Genomic DNA, 13,922 nt, shown 5'->3' on the forward strand with positions numbered 1-13,922 from the left:
TAACTAACCATCACTAACTAACCATCACTAACAAACCATCACTAACTAACCACAACTAACCACAACCAACTAACCGTAACTAACCATCACTAACTAACCACAACTAACCACAACTAACTAACCACAACAAACTAACCATAACTAACTAACTAACCATCACTAACTAACCATAACTAACCATCACTAACTAACCATAACTAACTAACCACAACTAACCATCACTAACTAACCATAACTAACTAACCACAACTAACCATCACTAACTAACCATAACTAACCATCACTAACTAACCATAACTAACTAACCATAACTAACTAACCACAACTAACCATCACTAACTAACCATAACTAACCATCACTAACTAACCATCACTAACTAACCATCACTAACTAACCATAACTAACTAACCATAACTAACTAACCACAACTAACCACAACTAACCACAACCAACTAACCGTAACTAACCACAACTAACTAACCACAACTAACTAACCACAACAAACTAACCACAACTAACTAACCACAACAAACTAACCATAACTAACTAACCATAACTAACTAACCACAACTAACCATCACTAACTAACCATAACTAACCAACCATAACTAACCAACCATAACTAACCAACCATAACTAACTAACCATAACTAACTAATCATCACTAACTAACCATAACTAACTAACCATAACTAACTAACCATAACTAACCATAACTAACTAACCATAACTAACTAACCATCACTAACTAACCATAACTAACTAACCATAACTAACTAACCATAACTAACTAACCATCACTAACTAACCATAACTAACTAACCATAACTAACTAACCATAACTAACTAACCATAACTAACTAACCATCACTAACTAACCATAACTAGCTAACCATAACTAACTAACCATCATTAACCATCACTAACTAACCATAACTAGCCATAACTAACTAACCGTAACTAACTAACCATAACTAACCACAACTAACTAACCACAACAAACTAACCGTAACCAACTAACCATAACTAACCAACTAACCGTAACTAACTAACCACAACTAACTAACCACAGCTAACTAGCCACAACAAACTAACCGTAACCAACTAACCATAACTAGCCAACTAACCGTAACTAACTAACCACAACTAACTAACCACAACTAACTAGCCACAACTAACTAACCACAACAAACTAACCGTAACCAACTAACCACAACTAACTAACCACAACAAACTAACCGTAACCAACTAACCATAACTAACCAACTAACCGTAACTAACTAACCACAACTAACTAACCACAACTAACTAACCACAACTAACTAACCACAACAAACTAACCGTAACCAACTAACCATAACTAACCAACTAACCGTAACTAACTAACCACAACTAACTAACCACAACTAACTAACCACAACAAACTAACCGTAACCAACTAACCATAACTAACCAACTAACCGTAACTAACTAACCACAACTAACTAACCACAACTAACTAGCCATAACTAACCACCGACACACAGATTACCGCGCAGTAATCTTCACTTTACTGCGCTGTTGCCAAACTACTCCTGGTATTATTACTCTTACAATATAGTTCCCCCTTTTATCCGCTTAGAAAATCCACATTGTTTAATTGTGTGTAATTATACTTTGTAGTGGAACACTTCACGTAACCATATTTAAATAGGGGAAACGTGGAAGAGCTTGGTAGCTTCTATCTTGACCTGTTTTGGAGCTATAGAGGAGAGAGGGAGAGGCTAAATGCTAACGCCGTCTGCGCTGTGTTTACGTGACTGAAGATCAGACAGGTCCTAAAGAACTCGTCACAGCTCAGGTAAGAACATATCTCAGTGTGGAAAAACGCTGACCTGTTGCTTTAAATGAGGATGATTTAACTGTGTTTAAATGTGTATTTTTAATCTGATGTGTTTGTCCGGCAGAAACCGTCCTCATTGTGCCTTTATCTGCACAAACCCGAGATGATTACGCTTCATCTTTACTGAAATATCAAAGGTTTTCACACCGAGACCAAGACATTCATCTATTTCACGCTTTCCATCAGCAGAGAGATCCTTTTTCTTTCCCATATTGCTTGAAAATGATGATCTGCTTAATAAAGTGGAACATCCTTTTTCAGTAGTTTTTCCCTTAGCCTGAAACTGATCATCCCAGACTGAGATTAATGTCGGTGATTCAAACTGAGACACAAAACCATCCACTAGTAAAAGGTGATAATAACAGTGTAATAACAGTGTAATAACAGTGTAATAACAGTGTAATAAGCATGTAGTACCTGAGTGCAGCTGCAGGCCCAGCAGCAGCACACACACAGACAGAGCCAGGACCGAGAGCACCAGCAGCCCCCCGAGGAGAACCTCCAGCCTGGTCCTGCGCCCGAGCAGCCCCGGCCCCGCCTTCCTGAAGCCCACCTCCACCTCCTGCTCCGCCTCCAGCCCCGGACTGGCCCCGGACTCCGGGAGGGCGTCCGAGCCGTCGTCGTCCTCCAGCGTCGCTCGCTTGTAATTGGCCATCTGCAAAAACACGGCAGGAAGTGAGTCTGTCGCCACGGAGACGGGGAGGGCAGGAAGTGGGGCGTGAACACAGGAAGTGAGGCGTAAACACAGGAAGTGAGGCGTGAATACAGGAAGTGAGGTTTATTTAAGCTAACGCTGGAGCGGCGTCCGGTCAGAGGCGCTTCAACCCAGATCTGGCTTTACCCAAATCTACGTGTCATGAGGATGATCTGATCTGAAACATAAAACATTAGAAGAGCTTCCGCCCATTTGAAAGCTAAGACCCTCCAGACCCTGCTCTATGGACGTGGATGTTTGAGGCTCAGAGGTCCCAAACCCGGGGCCGGAGATCGGGAGTGACGGACAGGGCGTTTCCATGGCAACAGGTTTACGGCCTGTGTCTCCTTTGTCCCTCCCCCAGTGATGACTCTGTGGTCGCCGTGGAGACGCCGTGTGTGTAATGAGACGAGAATCCCCCTCCCCCTCCTCACCCCTCCTCCTCAACCCCTTACATAACATCAGGACTGAGCCGGGACTAAACCAGGACTAAACCAGGTCTAAACCAGGACTAAACCAGGACTAAACCAGGACTAAACCAGGACTAAACCAGGACTAAACCAGGACTAAACCAGGACTAAAACAGGACTAAACCAGGTCTAAACCAGGGCTAAACCAGGACTAAACCAGGACTAAACCAGGTCTAAACCAGGACTAAACCAGGTCTAAACCAGGTCTAAACCAGGACTAAACCAGGTCTAAACCTGGACTAAACCAGGTCTAAACCAGGACTAAACCAGGACTAAACCAGGACTAAACCAGGGCTAAACCAGGACTAAACCAGGACTAAACCAGGTCTAAACCAGGTCTAAACCAGGACTAAACCAGGACTAAACCAGGGCTAAACCAGGACTAAACCAGGACTAAACCAGGACTAAACCAGGGCTAAACCAGGACTAAACCAGGACTAAACCAGGACTAAACCAGGACTGAACCAGGACTAAACCAGGGCTAAACCAGGACTAAACCAGGACTAAACCAGGACTAAACCAGGACTAAACCAGGGCTAAACCAGGACTAAACCAGGACTAAACCAGGACTAAACCAGGACTAAACCAGGTCTAAACCAGGACAAAACCAGGACTAAACCAGGACTGAACCAGGGCTAAACCAGGACTAAACCAGGACTAAACCAGGACTAAACCAGGTCTAAACCAGGACAAAACCAGGTCTAAACCAGGACAAAACCAGGGCTAAACCAGGACTAAACCAGGACAAAACCAGGACTAAACCAGGACTGAACCAGGGCTAAACCAGGACTAAACCAGGACTAAATCAGGACTAAACCAGGTCTAGTTAGCTGGTTAGTTAAACTTGTGAAGTTCAGATACCTCATGTACTACATATACCTCATGTACTACATATACCTCATGTACTATATATACCTCATGTACTACATATACCTCATGTACTATATATACCTCATGTACTACATATACCTCATGTACTATATATACCTCATGTACCTCAAACACTTCATGTACTACAACTACTACATATACGTCATATATTACATGTACTGCTTCACTGTTTCCTCTCGAAGGTAAATAGAAACACATTCATACAGAGCCTCACTCTGTCATTCAGGGTTAGGGGTTGGAGCTCACAGACACCGGAGGGGGTAAAGTGTGTTGCCTAAGGACAGGACAGGACAGGGCAGGGCAGGGCAGGGCAGTACAGGGCAGGGCAGGGCAGGGCAGGGTGCACCTGCGGGATTTGAACCACCGACCCTCTGGTCACGAGACGACCTGCCGTGCAACTGTTGCTCATGTAGTTATGTCAGAGCAGGTCAGTATAGACTCTCGGACTCTGGGACTCTCGGACTCTGGGACTCTCGGGCTCTGGGACTCTGGGACTCTGGGACTCTGGGCTCTGGGACTCTCGGACTCTGGGACTCTCGGGCTCTCGGACTCTGGGCTCTGGGGCTCTGGGACTCTGGGACTCTGGGCTCTGGGACTCTGGGACTCTGGGACTCTGGGACTCTGGGACTCTGGGCTCTGGGACTCTCGGGCTCTGGGACTCTGGGACTCTGGGACTCTGGGCTCTGGGACTCTCGGACTCTGGGACTCTCGGGCTCTCGGACTCTGGGCTCTGGGGCTCTGGGACTCTGGGACTCTGGGCTCTGGGGCTCTGGGACTCTGGGCTCTGGGCTCTGGGACTCTGGGCTCTGGGACTCTGGGACTCTGGGGCTCTGGGACTCTGGGACTCTGGGACTCTGAGCTCTGGGCTCTGGGACTCTGGGGCTCTGGGACTCTGGGCTCTGGGACTCTGGGACTCTGGGACTCTGGGACTCTGGGCTCTGGGACTCTGGGCTCTGGGACACTGGGCTCTGGGGCGCTGGGGCTCTGGGGCTCTGGGACTCTGGGCTCTGGGCTCTGGGACTCTGGGGCTCTGGGACTCTGGGACTCTCGGGCTCTCGGACTCTGGGCTCTCGGACTCTGGGACTCTGGGACTCTGGGCTCTGGGACTCTGGGGACTCTGGGCTCTGGGACTCTGGGCTCTGGGACTCTGGGACTCTGGGACTCTCGGGCTCTGGGACTCTGGGCTCTGGGACTCTGGGCTCTGGGGCTCTGGGGCTCTGGGACTCTGGGCTCTGGGACTCTGGGGACTCTGGACTCTGGGACTCTGGGCTCTGGGACTCTGGGACTCTGGGACTCTGGGCTCTGGGCTCTGGGACTCTCGGACTCTGGGACTCTCGGGCTCTGGGACTCTGGGCTCTGGGACTCTCGGGCTCTGGGACTCTGGGCTCTGGGACTCTGGGCTCTGGGGCTCTGGGGCTCTGGGACTCTGGGACTCTGGGCTCTGGGACTCTGGGGACTCTGGACTCTGGGACTCTGGGCTCTGGGACTCTGGGACTCTGGGACTCTGGGCTCTGGGACTCTGGGCTCTGGGACTCTCGGACTCTGGGACTCTCGGGCTCTGGGACTCTGGGCTCTGGGACTCTCGGGCTCTCGGACTCTGGGCTCTCGGACTCTGGGACTCTGGGACTCTGGGCTCTCGGACTCTGGGCTCTGGGACTCTGGGACTCTGGGCTCTGGGGCTCTGGGACTCTGGGACTCTGGGCTCTGGGACTCTCGGGCTCTGGGACTCTGGGCTCTGGGACTCTGGGACTCTGGGCTCTGGGACTCTGGGCTCTGGGACTCTGGGACTCTGGGCTCTGGGCTCTGGGGCTCTGGGACTCTGGGACTCTGGGCTCTCGGACTCTGGGACTCTCGGGCTCTGGGACTCTCGGGCTCTGGGACTCTGGGCTCTGGGACTCTGGGCTCTGGGGCTCTGGGACTCTGGGACTCTGGGACTCTGGGACTCTGGGCTCTGGGACTCTGGGACTCTGGGCTCTGGGACTCTGGGACTCTGGGCTCTGGGACTCTGGGACTCTGGGCTCTGGGGCTCTGGGACTCTGGGACTCTGGGCTCTCGGACTCTGGGACTCTCGGGCTCTGGGACTCTGGGCTCTCGGGCTCTCGGGCTCTGGGACTCTGGGCTCTCGGGCTCTCGGGCTCTGGGACTCTGGGACTCTGGGACTCTGGGCTCTCGGACTCTGGGACTCTCGGGCTCTGGGACTCTGGGCTCTCGGGCTCTCGGACTCTGGGACTCTGGGCTCTCGGGCTCTCGGGCTCTCGGGCTCTGGGACTCTGGGCTCTCGGACTCTGGGACTCTGGGACTCTGGGACTCTGGGCTCTCGGGCTCTCGGGCTCTGGGACTCTGGGACTCTGGGACTCTGGGACTCTGGGACTCTGGGACTCTGGGACTCTCGGGCTCTCGGGCTCTCGGGCTCTGAGACTCTGGGGCTCTGGGCTCTCGGACTCTGGGACTCTGGGACTCTGGGCTCTGGGACTCTGGGCTCTGGGGCTCTGGGACTCTGGGACTCTGGGACTCTGGGACTCTGGGCTCTGGGACTCTGGGACTCTGGGCTCTGGGACTCTGGGACTCTGGGCTCTGGGACTCTGGGCTCTGGGGCTCTGGGACTCTGGGACTCTGGACTCTGGGACTCTGGGACTCTGGGCTCTGGGACTCTGGGACTCTGGGCTCTGGGACTCTGGGCTCTGGGACTCTGGGCTCTGGGACTCTCGGACTCTGGGACTCTGGGCTCTGGGACTCTGGGCTCTGGGACTCTGGGACTCTGGGCTCTCGGGCTCTGGGACTCTGGACTCTGGGCTCTGGGACTCTGGGCTCTGGGGCTCTGGGACTCTGGGCTCTGGGACTCTGGGCTCTGGGGCTCTGGGACTCTGGGACTCTCGGGCTCTGGGGCTCTGGGACTCTGGGCTCTCGGACTCTCGGACTCTGGGGCTCTGGGACTCTGGGCTCTGGGACTCTGGGGCTCTGGGACTCTGGGACTCTGGGACTCTGGGCTCTGGGACTCTGGGGCTCTGGGACTCTGGGACTCTGGGCTCTGGGACTCTGGGACTCTGGGCTCTGGGACTCTCGGACTCTGGGACTCTCGGGCTCTCGGACTCTGGGCTCTGGGGCTCTGGGACTCTGGGACTCTGGGCTCTGGGACTCTGGGACTCTGGGACTCTGGGACTCTGGGCTCTGGGACTCTCGGGCTCTGGGACTCTGGGACTCTGGGACTCTGGGCTCTGGGACTCTCGGACTCTGGGACTCTCGGGCTCTCGGACTCTGGGGCTCTGGGACTCTGGGACTCTGGGACTCTGGGACTCTGGGCTCTGGGACTCTGGGACTCTGGGCTCTGGGACTCTGGGACTCTGGGCTCTGGGACTCTGGGCTCTGGGGCTCTGGGACTCTGGGACTCTGGACTCTGGGACTCTGGGACTCTGGGCTCTGGGACTCTGGGACTCTGGGACTCTGGGACTCTGGGACTCTCGGGCTCTCGGGCTCTCGGGCTCTGAGACTCTGGGGCTCTGGGCTCTCGGACTCTGGGACTCTGGGACTCTGGGACTCTGGGCTCTGGGACTCTGGGACTCTGGGACTCTGGGACTCTGGGCTCTGGGACTCTGGGCTCTGGGACACTGGGCTCTGGGGCGCTGGGGCTCTGGGGCTCTGGGACTCTGGGCTCTGGGCTCTGGGACTCTGGGGCTCTGGGACTCTCGGACTCTGGGACTCTCGGGCTCTCGGACTCTGGGCTCTCGGACTCTGGGACTCTGGGACTCTGGGCTCTGGGACTCTGGGGACTCTGGGCTCTGGGACTCTGGGCTCTGGGACTCTGGGACTCTGGGACTCTCGGGCTCTGGGACTCTGGGCTCTGGGACTCTGGGCTCTGGGGCTCTGGGGCTCTGGGACTCTGGGCTCTGGGACTCTGGGGACTCTGGACTCTGGGACTCTGGGCTCTGGGACTCTGGGACTCTGGGACTCTGGGCTCTGGGACTCTGGGCTCTGGGACTCTCGGACTCTGGGACTCTCGGGCTCTGGGACTCTGGGCTCTGGGACTCTCGGGCTCTGGGACTCTGGGCTCTGGGACTCTGGGCTCTGGGGCTCTGGGGCTCTGGGACTCTGGGACTCTGGGCTCTGGGACTCTGGGGACTCTGGACTCTGGGACTCTGGGCTCTGGGACTCTGGGACTCTGGGACTCTGGGCTCTGGGACTCTGGGCTCTGGGACTCTCGGACTCTGGGACTCTCGGGCTCTGGGACTCTGGGACTCTGGGACTCTCGGGCTCTGGGACTCTGGGCTCTGGGACTCTGGGCTCTGGGGCTCTGGGGCTCTGGGACTCTGGGCTCTGGGACTCTGGGGACTCTGGACTCTGGGACTCTGGGCTCTGGGACTCTGGGACTCTGGGACTCTGGGCTCTGGGACTCTGGGCTCTGGGACTCTCGGACTCTGGGACTCTCGGGCTCTGGGACTCTGGGCTCTGGGACTCTCGGGCTCTGGGACTCTGGGCTCTGGGACTCTGGGCTCTGGGGCTCTGGGGCTCTGGGACTCTGGGACTCTGGGCTCTGGGACTCTGGGGACTCTGGACTCTGGGACTCTGGGCTCTGGGACTCTGGGACTCTGGGACTCTGGGCTCTGGGACTCTGGGCTCTGGGACTCTCGGACTCTGGGACTCTCGGGCTCTGGGACTCTGGGCTCTGGGACTCTCGGGCTCTCGGACTCTGGGCTCTCGGACTCTGGGACTCTGGGACTCTGGGCTCTCGGACTCTGGGCTCTGGGACTCTGGGACTCTGGGCTCTGGGGCTCTGGGACTCTGGGACTCTGGGCTCTGGGACTCTCGGGCTCTGGGACTCTGGGCTCTGGGACTCTGGGACTCTGGGCTCTGGGACTCTGGGCTCTGGGACTCTGGGACTCTGGGCTCTGGGCTCTGGGGCTCTGGGACTCTGGGACTCTGGGCTCTGGGACTCTGGGACTCTGGGCTCTGGGCTCTGGGCTCTCGGACTCTGGGACTCTCGGGCTCTGGGACTCTCGGGCTCTGGGACTCTGGGCTCTGGGACTCTGGGCTCTGGGGCTCTGGGACTCTGGGACTCTGGGACTCTGGGACTCTGGGCTCTGGGACTCTGGGACTCTGGGCTCTGGGACTCTGGGACTCTGGGCTCTGGGACTCTGGGACTCTGGGCTCTGGGCTCTGGGGCTCTGGGACTCTGGGACTCTGGGCTCTCGGACTCTGGGACTCTCGGGCTCTGGGACTCTGGGCTCTCGGGCTCTCGGGCTCTGGGACTCTGGGCTCTCGGGCTCTCGGGCTCTGGGACTCTGGGACTCTGGGACTCTGGGACTCTGGGACTCTGGGACTCTGGGACTCTCGGGCTCTCGGGCTCTCGGGCTCTGAGACTCTGGGGCTCTGGGCTCTCGGACTCTGGGACTCTGGGACTCTGGGCTCTGGGACTCTGGGCTCTGGGGCTCTGGGACTCTGGGACTCTGGGACTCTGGGACTCTGGGCTCTGGGACTCTGGGACTCTGGGCTCTGGGACTCTGGGACTCTGGGCTCTGGGACTCTGGGCTCTGGGGCTCTGGGACTCTGGGACTCTGGACTCTGGGACTCTGGGACTCTGGGCTCTGGGACTCTGGGACTCTGGGCTCTGGGCTCTGGGCTCTGGGACTCTGGGACTCTGGGCTCTGGGACTCTGGGCTCTGGGACTCTGGGCTCTGGGACTCTCGGACTCTGGGACTCTGGGCTCTGGGACTCTGGGCTCTGGGACTCTGGGACTCTGGGCTCTCGGGCTCTGGGACTCTGGACTCTGGGCTCTGGGACTCTGGGCTCTGGGGCTCTGGGACTCTGGGCTCTGGGACTCTGGGCTCTGGGGCTCTGGGACTCTGGGACTCTCGGGCTCTGGGGCTCTGGGACTCTGGGCTCTCGGACTCTCGGACTCTGGGGCTCTGGGACTCTGGGCTCTGGGACTCTGGGGCTCTGGGACTCTGGGACTCTGGGACTCTGGGCTCTGGGACTCTGGGGCTCTGGGACTCTGGGACTCTGGGCTCTGGGACTCTGGGACTCTGGGCTCTGGGACTCTGGGACTCTGGGACTCTGGGCTCTGGGACTCTCGGACTCTGGGACTTTCGGGCTCTGGACTCTGGGCTCTGGGACTCTGGGCTCTGGGGCTCTGGGACTCTGGGCTCCGGGACTCTGGGCTCTGGGGCTCTGGGACTCTGGGACTCTCGGACTCTGGGCTCTCGGACTCTGGGGCTCTCGGACTCTCGGGCTCTCGGACTCTCGGGCTCTCGGACTCTGGACTCTCGGACTCTGGGCTCTCGGACTCTGGGGCTCTCGGACTCTCGGGCTCTCGGACTCTCGGGCTCTCGGACTCTCGGACTCACGGACTCGGACTACATTTCTCGGAGTCCGTTAGCTTCTCTTTCTCCGCTCCGCTGTCTCCTCCGCCTCGCGGCTGAGGCCCGTTTCCTTTTCTGATCAAATCCATAGAAATACGTCCCGCATCTTCGTGTTGTCGACGTTTATCTCCATTTTGACAGAACTATCTCCAGGTTGAAGCTCGTAGTAGCAGCAGCTGCAGCATGAGCTGTGTTGTTGTAACAGCGATCACGTGACACTGTTGACCAATCAGGAGACTCGCACATGTTTCCCACGCTCACAAAGAGAGGCCTATATTCTGATCTGGTAAATAAATACTTGGGGACTCACAGCTGTCCCATGTTCTTTAGCAGGTCATAGTTGCAGAAGAGGAGATTTAGTTTGTCACAAAGTTACTGCCTGTAAACAGTTCATCAGGACCTCTAATGTCGGCCGACAGCTCAACATTAATGTTTAACTGAATAAACAGTTAGTAACACGAGTGCATCTTCTTGAACATGAATTATTTTCATCTCCAATGATCATAGTAGAAAGTTCTCAAGCAGTTTGTGATGCATTTTGGAAACAGGAGATGAGCCCCTGGTCTAACCTGAGAAACTCGTTCTCAAAGACTTACTTTTAGTCATTATTTGGGAGCACACATATTCTGAATGGCTTCGGCAGAATTCAAGTGAGACATTTTAATCTAGATTAATCTAGATTAATTTCAAAATTAATCTAGATTAATCTAGATTTAAAATAATAATCTGTTGTCTATTAGGCTTGGGTGATGTTCCCTTAATTGGCCGTTGACGATGTTTACAGTGAACCACCCTATTGTCTATCTATAATATCGAGTATAATATTGTACTGTTGTACTGTAGTACTGTAGTACTGTAGTACTGTAGTACTGTAGTACTGTAGTGAGAGTACTGTAGTACTGTAGTGAGAGTACTGTAGTACTGTAGTAATAGTAGTAGTACTGTAGTACTGTAGTAGTAGTAGTACTGTAATACTGTAGTAGTAGTATTAGTACTGTAGTAATAGTACTGTAGTACTGTAATACTGTAGTAGTAGTATTAGTACTGTAGTAATAGTACTGTAGTACTGTAGTACTGTAGTAGTAGTAGTAGTACTGTAGTAATAGTATTGTAGTACTGTAGTACTGTAGTAGTAGTATTAGTACTGTAGTAATAGTACTGTAGTACTGTAGTAGTAGTACTGTAATACTGTAGTAGTAGTAGTAGTACTGTAATACTGTAGTAGTAGTAGTAGTACTGTAGTAATAGTACTGTAGTACTGTAGTAGTAGTACTGTAATACTGTAGTAGTAGTAGTAGTACTGTAATACTGTAGTAGTAGTAGTAGTACTGTAATACTGTAGTAGTAGTAATAGTACTGTAATACTGTAGTAGTAGTAATAGTACTGTAGTACTGTAGTAGTAGTAATAGTACTGTAATACTGTAGTAGTAGTAATAGTACTGTAGTACTGCGGTCCTGCAGGTGACGTGGCTCTGGTCGCTCGGCGTTGGTGCTGAGGCTGAGGCGTCTCCATGGTAACAGCCCCTGACCTTTGGGACGGCCCCGCCCTCTGTCTGTGTCCCCAGACTTCACGGGAATCGAACTCGAGACTTTATATTGATATTATTATATTATATTATTCAGGGGTTCCCAAAGTGGGGCCGGGGATCATCATGTTTATAAATGCCGAGGGGGCGGGGCCACGGATGGTTGCCGTGGTGATGAGGGGCCGCGGCCTGAGCAGTTTGAGAACCTCTGAGCCACAGACATGTCGGAGCAACAGTTGTTTTCCCAGGGGCGCGTGCGTGTGCGCGTGCACACATGTACCGTGTTTCCTGCGCGCGCGCGTGTGTGTAAGTGTGTGTGTGTGCGCGCGTGTACTCACGGTGTTCCGGAGCTCCTGCAGCGCCACGCTCATCCTGCAGCGGCCGACAGCAGCGCGCTACGGCCGGGCACAGCGCGGAGCCATGCCCCGGTGTCCTCCTCTGTCCCCCCGGTGTCCTCCTCTGTCCCCCCGGTGTCCTCCTCTGTCCCCCCGGTGTCCTCCTCTGTCCCCCCGGTGTCCTCCTCTCCTTCCTCTCGCGGAGACCGTGGTCCGCGCGGGGCTCAGACCGGGGCTCAGGCCGGACTCAGGCCGGGGAAAGGCGCTGCGGAGCCGGCTGCAGAGCTCTGGGTTCTGGAGGTCTGGTTCTGGTCCTGGTGGAGACCCCGCCCCGCTGCAGCCTCTTCCTGTGCACAAACAAACACGCACTGCGCGCGCACGGAGCACGCGCACGGCCGGTGACGTGAGCGGTTGACGTCACCTCCTCAGGCAGCGCAGGAGCGTCACAGATGTTTCTCAGACACTGGTCCGTTTACATGGACCGAGTAATCCGATTACCCGGGAATCACAGAAACACGCTACATACCTGCAGATATGATCACAGAAACACGCTACATACATGCAGATATGATCAGAGAAACATGCTACATACATGCAGATAGAGTCAGAGAAACATGCTACATACATGCAGATAGAGTCAGAGAAACACGCTACATACATGCAGATAGAATCAGAGAAACATGCTACAGACATGCAGATAGAAGGGCACATACATGTTTTGTTGGTCATGGCACACGCGTGGCGTGCAGGTGTTTCCTGTAAAGGTCAAAGGTCGAGGACTCGCTGAAGAATCCGTGACAGTAAAAGCACCTGTGATTCATCAGATTCTACAGTGAAACTGATTCAGAATCAGTCATGAAGGATCACATTAAAGCCACACTGTGGAGTTTCCTCTAAAAGGTTTCCTGACATACGTTTGTGCTCCTGAGCCTCAGAGGGAAACATCAACGTCTGTGTCTGGATCTGGGTCTGGATCTGGATCTGGGTCTGGGTCTGGGTCTGGGTCTGGGTCTGGATCTGGATCTGGATCTGGATCTGGATCTGGATCTGGATCTGGGTCTGGGTCTGGATCTGGAATGGGATGGAGGGACCAACACAAATCTATGGGACAGTTTTTGTCCAAAGTTTCCAAAGTTTCCAAAGTTCCCACTGCCTCAACTTTAAACTATTAACTGATGCATGTTTGTAAACATATAAAACAAAGGCTTGTATTTGATTCTGTTTCTCAGGTGAAATGTTCCACAGCGTCGCTTTAAAGTAAAAACACTCTGAGCTTTATCCTGTGTCTGACCCGGAGCTGACGGTCAGTGTCAGGGAGTGGACAGCAGGGGGCGCCCTCTCCTCATGTTTCACTGTGATGGGCCTGACTGTGACGTCACAGACTGACGGTCAGTCAGTGTCAGGGAGTGGACAGCAGGGGGCGCCCTCTCCTCATGTTTCACTGTGATGGGACTGACTGTGACGTCACAGACTTACAGTCAGTCCTCAGTCCAGGTGAAGGCTTTAATTTTTCATAAACTAAGATAAAAACATTGTTTAACTGAACCGAGCACATTTTCTCCAGCTTTACTCAAATCTAAAAGCCACAAAAACAAGATGAAAACAAAGAAAGAGACGAACAGTTTTGTAGGTCTTAGCTTTCAAATGAGGCGTTACTCTGGCCTACGGGCTGTGAGCTTTGGGTAAAGCTGAACTGGAGGAAATGAGCTCAGTCAAAGCCGGGGTCAGAGGTCATGTATGTTTTAAATGTTCTTCAGGTTTGGATCAGA

General features: G+C 54.1%; 2 protein-coding genes across 2 annotated transcripts in view; one reads left to right on the plus strand and one right to left on the minus strand.

Annotated features, from left to right (window-relative positions):
• ece2b (endothelin converting enzyme 2b) overlaps positions 1-12,532 on the minus strand; it is a 32,329-nt gene extending 19,797 nt beyond the window's left edge. The window contains exons 1-2 of the mRNA XM_079580478.1: positions 12,157-12,532; positions 2,301-2,538 (exon numbers count right to left, since the gene is read on the minus strand). Coding sequence (XP_079436604.1) covers positions 2,301-2,538; positions 12,157-12,189 — 271 coding nt within the window. The 5' untranslated portion in view covers positions 12,190-12,532. The remainder of the gene's footprint in view (positions 1-2,300; positions 2,539-12,156) is intronic.
• The window catches only part of atp1b3b (ATPase Na+/K+ transporting subunit beta 3b), a 75,681-nt gene continuing 65,567 nt past the window's right edge, over positions 3,809-13,922 (plus strand). Inside the window, exon 1 of the mRNA XM_079580491.1 lies at positions 3,809-3,867. The gene's annotated coding sequence lies outside the window, so the exon portion shown is untranslated. The remainder of the gene's footprint in view (positions 3,868-13,922) is intronic.

Source organism: Gobius niger (genome assembly GCF_951799975.1).
Source record: "Gobius niger genome assembly, chromosome: 1".
Taxonomy (NCBI): Eukaryota; Metazoa; Chordata; class Actinopteri; order Gobiiformes; family Gobiidae; genus Gobius; species Gobius niger.